At 38.7% G+C, this 13359-nt stretch overlaps 1 protein-coding gene across 1 annotated transcript in view; it reads right to left on the bottom strand.

Moving 5' to 3' along the window:
• AGXT2 (alanine--glyoxylate aminotransferase 2) overlaps positions 1-13359 on the bottom strand; it is a 1286299-nt gene that overhangs the window by 294412 nt on the left and 978528 nt on the right. The window contains exons 10-11 of the mRNA XM_044070154.1: positions 4911-5043; positions 54-142 (exon numbers count right to left, since the gene is read on the bottom strand). Coding sequence (XP_043926089.1) covers positions 54-142; positions 4911-5043 — 222 coding nt within the window. The remainder of the gene's footprint in view (positions 1-53; positions 143-4910; positions 5044-13359) is intronic.

Genomic DNA, 13359 nt, shown 5'->3' with positions numbered 1-13359 from the left:
GTGGTGTGCCAAGAGGACAAACAATGTACCAAACATGAGAAGCAAATCCTTACATCCAGCACAGCTGACCCAACAGCACAGGCAACAGGGTTTCCACCAAATGTGTTGAAGTGCAAGGCTTGAGTTATATTCCCGGCGATTTCTAGGGTACAAAAGGAGAATCAATTCTTTGGTTATTTCTTCTGTCAAAGTACAGAATATTTTTGCATTTGCCAGTGTTCAAGACACCAGTCCTGAATTTAAAAAATGCAAGGCATTATTAAATCTTAAAAAATACATATGCAAATATATAATGATATACTCTTTCAGTAATCAATTTTTATTTAACTTCTTGTTAGACTCAAAAGATGAAAGCAGCTTCTTTTAAAGGGTGAGCAACTCTCAAGAAATATAAATGTGCAATAAAAAAATGGTATCCCATAAAGGAGCTATGTTATAATCAAGGTGATAAACATTCATTGCAATATTATCTTATTATCCATCATCATCATCAGCTCCCCTTTTCCTCATTTATTACATTGGGTGAGGGTGTTGTGTCAGCTGTCACCATCTCTCTCTATTTAATGCTGCTCTCCTACCTTCTTCAACACTCATTAGCACTCTTCAAGAAAAATCTTGATGATTGGATGGGAGATAGGAAATTCAACCTGGGGATCACTTCTGTGGCTCTGCTTGACAGGGGCACATGAAAATAATTTTCTTGGGTGGCAAAAGCCAGGGTACCATTTGGCTAGGCTTATATAGGCCCTAGGGCCAACAGCCTAGTACCTACCTATGAATCAGGGGGTCTGAGGGGTGTAGGGGGCTTGCCCCCTGCTAAAACACTTGTATTTGGTTTACTCTGCTCCAGGGTAATCCATGGACCATACATAGAACATGTCAGTGTTTGTTTAGTTGACACTGTAATACTGATATTCTTGGTGACAGTGTGGTTAACCATTCGGCCAGCTGCCCTATACCTATATATATATATAACAATACATATACCTATACACACACACACACACACACACACATATATATATATATATATATATATATATATATATATATATATATATATATATATATATATATATATATTATATATGTGTGTGTGTGTGTGTGTGTATGTGTAAGTGGTTCCCCTGCATTTTACTGAATATATTCAACAAATGCATGGACGTGATTTAATGTCGACAGTACAGATGGCTGAATGATATGTCAATGGTATGGAATGTCGATACAAGTAAGTTGGGTTCAGGGGTGACAGCATGTGTATGTGAGTTTGGGTTAGGGTCAGGGATGAGTGAAGGTTGGGTGTTGTGTATTTATGTGTGAGATTTGTATTTTAGGTAAGGGTAAGGGTTAGGTGGGTTAGGGGGCAGATGTAGTGTTGTTTGTGTGTCTGAGTCTGTCTTTTGCAGTTTCAGTGTTACGGGAAAATTTTAATGATGTTAAGGTGTAGAGTTAGGGGTAGTGATAGGGTTAGGGTTGTCACCCATTACTAAGGTGGTGCAGGGAGCTGAAGCCCATACTCCTACTTGCAGTCATCTCTACTGGAAAAAATCTCATGTCTCGATTCTTGTGTTGGCTTAGTTCTTAGAATATTTTCTGCTACTTTATAAATATAATATTCTGTATATTTGTTATTATCCTTAAGGACTTGCATCCAAAAATCATATTCTGTACTTATTTCTCGAGTTCCCTCTCCGTTTCTTAATTTTCCCTTTCCGCTTTGATTTATAACCTTTTGCTTGTGTTATAAATAGGACCCTTAACTGCTTATCTCTAAGGTGTCCTTTCAAATCAGGTAATCTTAAAGTGCATTATTCTAAGAGGAAAATCAACTCTCCATTTAACTGTTGACCTCTTCCCTTCCCAAATAAATTCCTTCAAGTTTTTACTATCATTAACAACTTCTCCTCTAGTTAAAATATGCTTGATATGTATATAAAACTAAAGCGACTAAGCCATGTTCACTGCATGCATCTTATCTATCATCATCATCAGCTCCCTTTTTCCTCATTTATTACATTGGGTCATGGTGTTGTGTCAGCTGTCACCATCTCTCTCTATTTAATGCTGCTCTCCTACCTTCTTCCACACTCATGCTTGTATATCAGAGGTCTTCTCTCACACAATTGTTGCACCTCTTTGCTGGATGTCCTTATTTCCTTTTGCATTCTTCCTGTCTCTTGCTGTCTGTTTCAAATCTTCCTCACCAGATTATCTTCTGCTTTTCTGCACGTGTCTAAACCACCGTAATCTGTTTTCTTTGACCTTTCCTGCAATTTAAGCTACTTTGGTTTCTGCTCTGATGTCCTCATTTCTACGACTGTCCCACAGTGTGCATTCTACCACCCTGCTCAATGACTTCATCTCAATCACCTCTACCTTCCTGAACTGCTCTGCCTTTACTGCCCAGGTATTCTGTACAATACAGTAGTATTGGTTCTACCATTGTTTTGTAAACCTTACTTTTCAGCTTCTTTGGCATTCTTCTGTCATACACTACTCCTGACACTCTGTGCCATTTTGCTGCAACCACTCCAATTATAGCTTTGACCTTCTCATTCAGACTTCCCTTCTCCTCATCCACCCCACCCAGATACCTGAAGCTGTTTCCCTGTTCCACTAATTTTTCTTCTCTCTTCATTTTCAGCTTGGGATTTCCCCCATTTGCTGCCATGACAACTGCCTTGTCTGTACTAATTTCCATCCCAGCCTTCCCTAAAGTAGTCCATCACCAGTCTGAACAGCAGTGGGCTCAGAGCTGTGCACTGATGTACACACACACACTGCCATTTGGAAGCCCATTGTGTGACTAAACACTGTTCATATTTGTGTCACTGTGGTGTTGTACATAGTCTGCACCAATTCCACCAAATGTTTTCCACCCTTTGAACCATTACAGTATTACTCAAATCAGCTTTCATATACTTTCTCCAAAGGTTAGGAATGCTCAGCTGGATTCTTTCCTGATCTCCAGTTTTCCTCTCCACTATCTGTTTGACTGCGTATATTTGGTTGGTGTGCTGCACACTGCAACAATTTTAAAAAAGGAAAGAGCATTATTATTTTTAAATAATGACATTGTATAATAGTAACATATCACATTAAGGTCTGGGTAATGCAGGTTTCAAATTACTAATTGTGTTTAGTCATTTGGTATCAGCCATGGGTAAACCCCTCATTACCAACATTCAAATGTGATATGTTACTTAATTAGTAAACATACTAGTTAAAAGGTGTGGAGAGAAGTGTAAGAGGAATGTAGGCTAAGTATATCTACCTCCAGGGCATAAGGGATACAAATGTGCTAAGCACAATCAGTCTTTACACTGACACCTACAGTACCCAGTGACATTTTGCTAACCATGATATAAATCACTTCCTTAATTTGTACAGTTTGCTTCTCATCTGTTACTCATTTTTCTATATTCCTTATGAAGTCAAGTCTCACACCAATCCCTTTTACATGGGAAGTGAGACTCACTAAAAAATACCCGTCTTATTTCTGAGTATTGTACAATAATAACAACATGAACATTGTCACTGTGGAGTCCTGTGGCACATCTGTGGAGTCCAAGGAGAGGATGCATATCTTTACTAATGCCATCCAAGAACATTTCAAATACATAATGTCAGCCAATGCTGTCCTGTTGCCTTAACACTCTTCAGCACTCGGAGTTAACCTCCCCCATTGCCCACCAGCCCAGCACATGCTCTCTCTCTTCATACCTATTCCTGTACACCATATTTATATCCTAAAGTCTTATTCTGGTGTAAACAGAGGTGAATACTATTGTTCAGTTGCTCTTCCTACTCTGTAACTTTCTAATAACTTGTTATCCCCCTCCATCCAAACTCTTGGCTCAGTCCTTCCATAACCTTAGTAAACAACCTTTGACACAATCCAGAACCAAACAGACTTCAACAATATGCAACCCCCGGCCAACTATTTCTCAGTCTATTCCTATGCCTTCCATACATCCCTCAATATCTTTCTGCTGGTCTCTTCGTAGACCCATTTGTTTATTCTTTCCCTCTTATAAAAACTGCCATATTTTCCTTTCAGCTCCAGTCAACTCTTCATTAATATTTCTTCCTTCCACTAATGAACTTTGTCTTCTTAACTCCTTATTCAGCATTCTCACAGTTTTTTATTCCACAAGTAGCATTTTCTTTCATCTTTTGTATTGCTGTTTTATCAGGCAATCCTCGATCTACTTTTCATAAATCTTAATGTAATTTTAATTCTTGTTGTTCCTCACCTCATCTTCACTTCAGAAATGACAGAACATATTCTAGTGTGGTTAGTAACACACTTCTTGACTTGTACATCACTAGTCTCTTGTGAGGCCTGGATCCAAGACATATCCCCTGCCCCACTCGACTAGTGTCCTTGCTTTCTGTAAAGATCCCTTCTACCAGGACCTGCACCAGTTCTATTTTTATACACTTGAAGTTGGTTAAATCATTAAAAGGACGAAATAGCTTTAGCTTAGTTTTATGAGCAGCAAATCTTACTTTTTACCAACCGTGGTAATGGCAATATCACAAATGATTCAAATACAAGAAGAGCTCTACTCGAGTGATTGAAATATGATTCTAGTGGAGGACAGCAAAACCTTTCCATCTTTAGATTTAGTGCAGTAGAGAAAAGGTACCACTCAGGGCACCCTAAATGTGAAGTTAAATTATTTTAATGTTTTATTTCATGCAGACCTGCAAATCTAGTGAAATATGTATTTTTCAGGAATCTAAAGCTACTTATCTTTCTGAATTGGCCAAAAAGGGGACAATACAATTAAACTTGGCTTTCTGATCAACAGTTTTAACTCCCACATTATTATCAAGACTTAAAATATGTCTTCCACTTTCTCCACTTGGACCTATCAGTAACAGATGATCACTATACTACTCACCAGGAGTCGTAATAACGGCACCCATTGGGAAACCATTTCCAATGCCTTTTGCCATTGTAACAATGTCAGGCATGATATCGTGGCTCTGGAAGCCCCAGTAATGGCTTCCTACTCGTCCAAAACCAGTCTGGACCTGTAGACACCAAAAGAAACATGAATGCTTAAAATCATTTTGCAGCTTTGCATAGCTGATTTCTAGTCATAAAACCATTACATGCAAAACATAACTACATGGTAAATGCTATTATGTGCAATCAAAGATTATTGGGAATTTGATTATGCTGAAAGTGTAATTCGGAATATCACCAAGTTAACTAAATTCACAAGAGTCAGTACAGGTTTATCATTACCCTGTATTACTTTCAAAATGATACAATGTCAGCTCAGTTTCTGGCTATAAATATATACTGGTGGTTCCCCATCAGAAATGCAAGACTGGCAACTACAAAAAATAAATACGAATAGGAAAAATGAAGAGACTCTCAAAACTTAGTGCAGTGCCATTAAGCATTTTTGCTGGTGGCTCCACCCTGTTGCACTCAAGATGTGTGTGTGTGGGGGGGGGGGGGTCCCCACATCTCTGCTATGTCTAATACTTAATTATGAGAACACACTACTTCAGAGTAATCAGAATTTTGAAAGAGACCACAGTCTTGGAGTTAGTATATATTCCTCATTTCACATTTTTAATCTCACTAAAATGCAGTCCTTGTGATTGCAATAGCACTGGCCATTTTAATAGGACTCCCTGGAGGGCAAGTATAAAAGAACATACAACTGAAATAGTTTCATGACTTTAAAATGCATGGCATACACATCTGATGATAGTGGATGTCTGGGATAAATATCAAAATGTCTAGAAAACAAAAGTGAGACTTCAACTTTAATTGGGTAGGAGAGCTGGCCTAAACACTCTTATCTGCTGGGCATATGAATAGATGTATATGCATTCATAAATTAAAAAAATGAAATCTGGAACAGTAAGTCAAAAATAATCACAGAAGTCTCAAAATGTCCATCCTTAGGTATGATGGTCATTTTACATATCTGCCCAGTGGACAAGAAGCATAACAATGCCTGGAACTAGACCGCGTGTTTTTCACAAAAACATCTACGACTTGAAAAAATACACCGCACACACACACACACACACACACACACACACACACACACACACGCATGTACATACAAGATATTGCAACCGTTTATTCTGTTTGAAATTTAGACCCACTGTCATCAGGTTTCTAATTGATCGTGGAAAGAAGAAAAGTGTAGTATATAATGTTGGTGTCAAAGTTCATAACATAAATGTCTGGAATGTGGAAATCCAGTATATGCAGTGTCACGTCCTGAACTGGATATACAATATACAAGATAAATCTGTACTGTTTTGTGATAAGGTACAGATCTCTAATGCTGAATCTGCTTAGTTTCCCTTTATGTAGAAAAGAATCCTGGCCTATGATGGATCAGAAGAATTTATTTTTATTTATTTATTTTAGTTTAGTTTATTACTTCTTGACTGGGGTAGTGGACTAATCCAAAAAGACCCATTTCAGTTACTGCTTGGAAGAGCAGAAAGGTTAAAAGGAAATTAAAAACTAAAACATTTTGCAAAGTGGGTAGCATTTTGTACATAATTTGAAACAAAACTATGAAAATAATGAGGCAAACAAAATACCTAAACACTATATAACTCTATATAAATAGGACACGAAAAAGGTTACAAAAAGTTTGCATAGAAGAAAATAACACAATAATAAAGTAATGATCGATCTATCTGTCTTTCTATCTGCCCAGCTATAGATGTCGAGAGACAAACACTCTTTGCAATTGTTTCTGGATGACAGAAAGGTAAAAACGATAGTGTAAAGTTTAATCTAGTCATTACCTCCATGACCCAGGTGGAGAGTCAGCATCTACCTCTCATGTTGACGCTGCTTCTCATTTTCTTCAGCCTCCAAATGCAGCAGTATCTCATTCTCTTTGACCTCCAAATACAGCAGTCTCTCTTTTTCTTCAGCCTCCAAATGCCACAGACTGTCTGCTGATTCCAGTTCCAAACATTTGGCCTCCAGTTCAAGTCTCTAACTCCAGACGGAGTTTTAAGTCCTCTGTGGAAAAGGTGACCTGTCCTGTTTCTGAGGGCTGAAAATTCTCATAAACAGACTGGTTTTCCTCCCAGTTACTGGTCTGAGCTGTGACGAAGATTGAAATAATTTCCTCTTTAGTCAGGTTACCATGCACCAGTCCTTTGGCATCGCACAACTTGGCCAACTGGTTCTTTGTCGGCTTGTCATAATCCTCTGCTGACATCTTTGCCTGCTTTCCCTGATTATACTAAACTAACAACAACAAAAAAAAAAACTGTTGTAAACTGAGACTCTGAATTTTTACCTTGTGGCTACTTGAGTGCACACCCACCTTTATGGAAAACTGCCTACAGGCTTCAGAAGTTCAATTAATATCCACACCACTGCTCACCAATATGTAACGTCCCTACTCTGGACAGTAATCAAGGAGCCTGAATCCTCACCACTGACACTGGAGAGGGACATTCACCTGGAATAAAAATGGATACACTTAGTATTACCAGATGCATACCTCTCTGCATCAAACACAATTTCCCTTAAGAGCACACAGAGAACAAACTCAGCCCAGGCTCTTCATTTTTTTTCTCTCTCTCTCTTTCTCTCTCCAAAGCTTCCCAGTAAGGTTCCCCACTGGGGCAGCTGCAGAGTTAAGTCCACAGCAGTGTCCAAGCCAAGTCCTTTACCACTCTCCCTGTAAAACCAGTGCTTTGTATCCGTGCTCCAAGTAGCTGACATACACACTCTTTGAGGTTTGATTTGCACACACACACACACACACACCCTTGCTAAGATCTGCTACAGTTCCTGGAAGTTATAAAACACCTGCACTCTTCTTACAGGAGCTAATAAACCATACTTCTTACAGACATCGCTTCTCTGGCTTCATTCAAAACTGTGAGATAACATCTTTATGGCCTAGGCCCAGTAATTTAATTTCTTGTTATTTCTCAAAGTTAGCTGGAGCTGAGCTTAACCTCTTCTCTTCCAGTATCCTCTGTTAAAACATATACATTTAAGCAGTTACAATACAGTACAGTCTGATATACATGTATATTTCTTTTCTGTACAGCAGGGCACACTGTTGATGCATTTTTAACACAAGCAACTTTACAAATACATTTTTAAACACAAGAATCTGTACAAATCAGTACAAATGACATATAATTCTTTACAAAATTCCAGCTAGATGTGTTGGCATATGTTACACATACACTGCCCGACTTCTCCTGGCATAGCTGGCAATACCTCACCTTGTCACCCCCCCCCCCCCAAAAAAAAAAGACATGGGTTGACATGCAGACTCCACACACACACACACACACACACACACACACACACACACACACACACACACACACACACACACACATACAAAACAGATGCTATAACAACCACAGACCGGGAGCTGTGAGGAACTCAATCAATGAACCCTCCTGCTGTCTTTGGGCATGTAGCTGATGGCAAAGTTAGTTAGTGCATGTGTTTCTTTCTTGTACTACAGATGCAAAATGATTTTGGCACATACTGTAAATATGAATCATTCAGAGGGAATAGATGTGTGCAATGAATATCACATTTTAAATAATGCAGCATCTCTGACTGCCTTAAAGGAAGATACACTTGAAGAGATGTCTTACAACCCTGCTAAAATGTGAGAATAATAGTCAAAAATATATTTTTAACTATACTAACTCCCAAACAGCATAGCTGTAGCAAAGAAGAAAAGTTCTAGAGCTTAATTATTTTCTAATTCTTAATGTCTCCTTTTAATGTTTAACTTATTTTCTCTTATTCTACAGTAAAAGGACATGCCTTGACATGTAGTACATGGAACACTGAAGCAGAATGAAACTAAATTACCGTCTTGGGATAATACAGTATCCTAGGAGAATTTACAGAAATCACTCCTGGTATGTTCTTTGCCATTGTGACTGTTTTTTTAGCCTCTGCGTAAGCCAACCAATAAAGACAGACCAGGCTAAGAAGGCATACTACCTCTCACTTCTTTCTTCACTCCTTTCTTCTGACAACTTTCAGAACATCTGCTTTTCACTACTAGCTTTCCTCATGTACCTTATTTCCATACCTGTTTGATGGCATAACTTTTCTATCATTTTCACACATGCTGTTTTTAATTGCTGCCATTTCTATTTAGCTCCTGCTGTTTCCTCTTCATCCTGAGATGCTATAACCTTGAGTATTTCCTATTATTTCTGTGCTTTCTCTTCAGTCAGGTTCCAGATCTTCAGCCTAATCTCTGTTGACCTTAATGCCTTCTCTGACCACAACTTGCAGCAATTTCTGGCCACCTACGCTTTATGCTAGGGATAAACCAGCAATGTTTTGACACAGTGCCCTTTTCTTATTTGGATGAAATATATCAGAGCTTCATTATGTCCACTGTTGTATGTGATCTTATGACTACCTTTCTTGGGAAACCATGTGCAGGCCACCAGTAAGCAGTTTGTCAGATAGAAAACTAGAATGGCCCTTTCTTCCATTATTCCTTCTGCCAAACCCATTTGGACCCAGGCACTCCTCATATTCTTTTCTCTCTGTCCAGATATGAGAATTCAGGTCAAGACCAACTTATTTTGACAAGCTTTATCAAGAAGGTACTTCAACTTCTGCCTGAATGCCTTCATTTCCTTGTCTTCACAGCCTTGTTGTGAAGTACTGGCTGAGCTCATGAAGAATGTTCTAGGTTTACACTTGATTCTAATTGCCATGAGTGTCACCAGTTCTGATGACATCCCTCACTGTCTTCAAATGACATCTATTACCACGATTCCCACTCCATTTGTAGTCTGTCCTCCCCCAGAGAGAGGTTTTACTATACTGCCCTTCCAACTTATCTCCTGGATACATAGAGAATATCCAGTCTTTTTCCTTACTATCATGCCATCCACTTCCAAACTGCATCCCATCAATCTATAATTACTGCAACAATCCTTGGTTCAGTTTTGGCAAGTTGACTGGTTTTACATCCAGTTTTTACTTCACAGAGCTATCCCAGGTAACCAAATGTGGGAATCTGGACATTAGCTAGTCAGCAGCTACTGGCCCAAGGTTACACAAATCTATGTGATCTGCACACTGGTCAGCTGTGGGTGCACAGAATCTTCCTACTATTAGGAGGGGCATAGATTGGAGTAGGCCTGGTCAACAACCCCCTTAGCAGCAGCAAATACTCATGGCCCTTTGCTTGGCAGCATTAATCAACATGACCAAATTACATAAAGACAGTTTTTATACTGCCAAGTGAATAATCTTGATGTAACATTCAGCCTGTGGTCTGCATTTTCCTGTCTAGAGGATATTGTGCATTACAGTTTATGCTTAAAGCAGTTGGTCCACATGATTCTTCCTCCATAGCCATCACCTAGTGTCTGAGCTGCTGTCCATGACACTCTTCACTTCTGACTGCATACTACTGGCAGATGTCTCAAGTTCATCTAGGAGGGATGGGTTTAAATTTGGTACTTCCATCCTTGAGTTGAAAACTCCAAACATGTTTTTAGAAGGTGGGATGGTGCTTTTCCATGAATTTACCAAAGAAAGGAGAAAGGCAAATATTTATCCTTTTGTGCAAAAGTCAGGCATTTTCTTTTACTCTGATAAGGGTGATCTTACAGTGATTATATTAAGTAACAGAATGTGTGGATGGGTGTGCCCCCCACACACATATTGGGGTCTTGAGGGCCTACCCATAAAACAACAATTTCAGATAAAAATTCCTTCTTGATTTTCTGATCACTGTTTCACACATCTAAAGTGTAGTGTTTGTGGAGAGCGCTATATGATATAATGCATGTTCAACTGAAATGCAAAGCAATGACTTTTTGGTGCACTAACACTAATACAGAGTATCAATAACAATAAGCTATACATGTTGCTGGGATTATAAAAACTGTGTAAGAAGAAAATAAACTGTTCTGTCGGAAGAGAAATGTAAGAAAAGTGAAGTGAGCCTTATTAAAGCTGTATTGAATTAGAAAAAATTGAAATAACTTGGTTTTGAGGCAGAATATACTCATGCTAGTCCACATTGTAGAAATGTAGCATGAAGATCACATGCATTCAATCCAGATTACCTTACAAACAGAACCCATAATGATTCCCTTTAAATCACTGCCCTCCCCGAAGAACCACTCACACTGCCAGTCCCACTAATCATCCAGCTACAAAGCAACCATATGCATTGACATCCCCCTTACTGAATGGTCAAGCTCGTCAATCAGAAGCACCGAAAGAAGTATATTCTTTGCAGGAGCCAAAGCCTCTGTGCCCCTCACACCCCCTGCTATCTATATATGCTAACTCATTGATCACATGAATATAAAGAATGGGAAACAATTGCTTCTATGTAATACTGAACTTTTCTCTCTACTCCTTGCTTACATTATCTCCAGTTTTGTACATTATAGTTCATGAAGGTACTGCTTGGTAATCAATACATTTGCTCACCAGAAGGACTCAATAACTAGTGCTTTTGATAAGCAGGACTTGGCCAATGAGGATTCGCTGACTAGTGCCATGCTGAAGTGTTCTGTTCCCTATGGAACCCTGCTACATACATAGCCATAAATGTATAAAACCACCTTGTTCTGTAGAAGTAGGAAAGTGAAGTATCTTTAAGATCATACTGTACTGCCTTCCCAGGCTGCATTGTACTGTATCAGCAGCCTATTGTTTAACATTATGCTGGTACTTCTTTTCACGGTAATAAATTATTAAAAGATACACCATATAAGCAGGCTTAGTACATTAGAGTTGCATCTTACACTGCTTTATGCATAACTTTGAGTTTGCAGGGCGTTTCAGCCAAACCTAGCTTTATCCATTCACTTTGCAAATGTTCATTGCCAAAGCTGGTCAAACGTTATCTTCAGTCAAACAATTTTAGCATGATTTGTCTTATTAAACTTACATCTTAAAGACAGCAACATGCAAAGAAGTGACCAGCTGTTAGAGAAGGAAGCAGTTCATCTTGTTGAAGGGCTCTAACTTCAAGCAAGCACCTTGTCTGCAACTTTTTGTTACCTCTGGAAATCAGTAAGTCTAGAAAAAAAGGACTTCAGGTTCTGGAAATGGTACATGTCCAGCTACACTTGCAGTGTGATCACTAGTTCACACATCTCCAGTGGAGATGAGAGGAACACCTTCTTCAAGTTAATGAATATGTCTGAAAAGGATGGTACTGTGTCACGGTTGAGTGAGACCTGTATCTAAAATACAGATGTAAAATTCAGTTTTGGATAAGTATATTGTGCCTTATATGTTTATCTTTTGATAACTGTACCTTTGTGGACAGATGTTTGATCCAGTCTTGTCTCACATTTTTTTCTAAATAGTCAAAGTCAAAGTAAACTTTATTCTTGATCAGATGTACCCAACAGTGCCAGCTGAATGAGGTTTTTTGCTTGGTTCCAGTGCAAGACATCACATAACATATAATTAGAGGGACAGTAAGAGAGATTCACATACAGTAATAATTTGGAACCTTGACAACATATAAATTTACAACATATTTGACAATAGGACATTAGACAATATTATACTAAAACGAAACCAATCCACACAGTCTGCTCCAAAAAGACTCACAAAGTTAGTTCTGATGAAGTCTTAATTAGATGAAAGCGCTTAACTTTTTAACTTGTGTGTGTTAATAAAGGAAATACGTTTCACATTGGATTTGTGAAGTGCTGGTGCTTTGCGAGTCTTTTTGGAGCAGACTGTGTGGATTGGTTTCGTTTTAGTTGTTGGCTGTTACAATATTATACTAGTCGGTATTTCACAGACTAAGAAATCCCATTATGATTTGCTTAGAATATTGCATATACAGGTCTATATCACTTTGTCAAATCACTTATGATCAAACCCCTGTTCATCAAACACCTATTTATTGAAGCTGCCAATCATCAAACAGAGTTTTCAGCTAAAGTTTTCCTAGGGCTAACCAATAGTTGGCCACCATCTGGAATTTGCCCTTTTCCACACTGTAGTGTGATCTCAGATTTGGTATATTTTGTTAGGGGCATGTGTGGGGGGTGCAGCCCTCCACGTTTGGGGGTGTGGGGGCATAGGCCCCCATCTGGGTAGGTGTTAATATTTATGATTTTCTTCATAGTCGATAGGGTGGCCTATCCTTGGTTTGTCCTAGGAAACTTTTGCTGAAAACTATATTCGACAATTGGCAGCTTCGATAAATAGGTATTCAGTCATAAGTGATTTGACAAAGTGATATAGACCCACACATCCACATTAGTAGTGTGATAAACTGTGTTCATATTGCACATATATGGAGTGATGACTGCACTAATAGTAATAGTAAATAAGCCTCTTCTAAAGATACA

The sequence above is a fragment of the Protopterus annectens genome, chromosome 1.part0 (assembly GCF_019279795.1).
Source record: "Protopterus annectens isolate FY-2018-M chromosome 1.part0, PAN1.0, whole genome shotgun sequence".
Classification (NCBI taxonomy): Eukaryota; Metazoa; Chordata; order Ceratodontiformes; family Protopteridae; genus Protopterus; species Protopterus annectens.
This window is presented reverse-complemented; position numbering and strand designations above follow the sequence as displayed.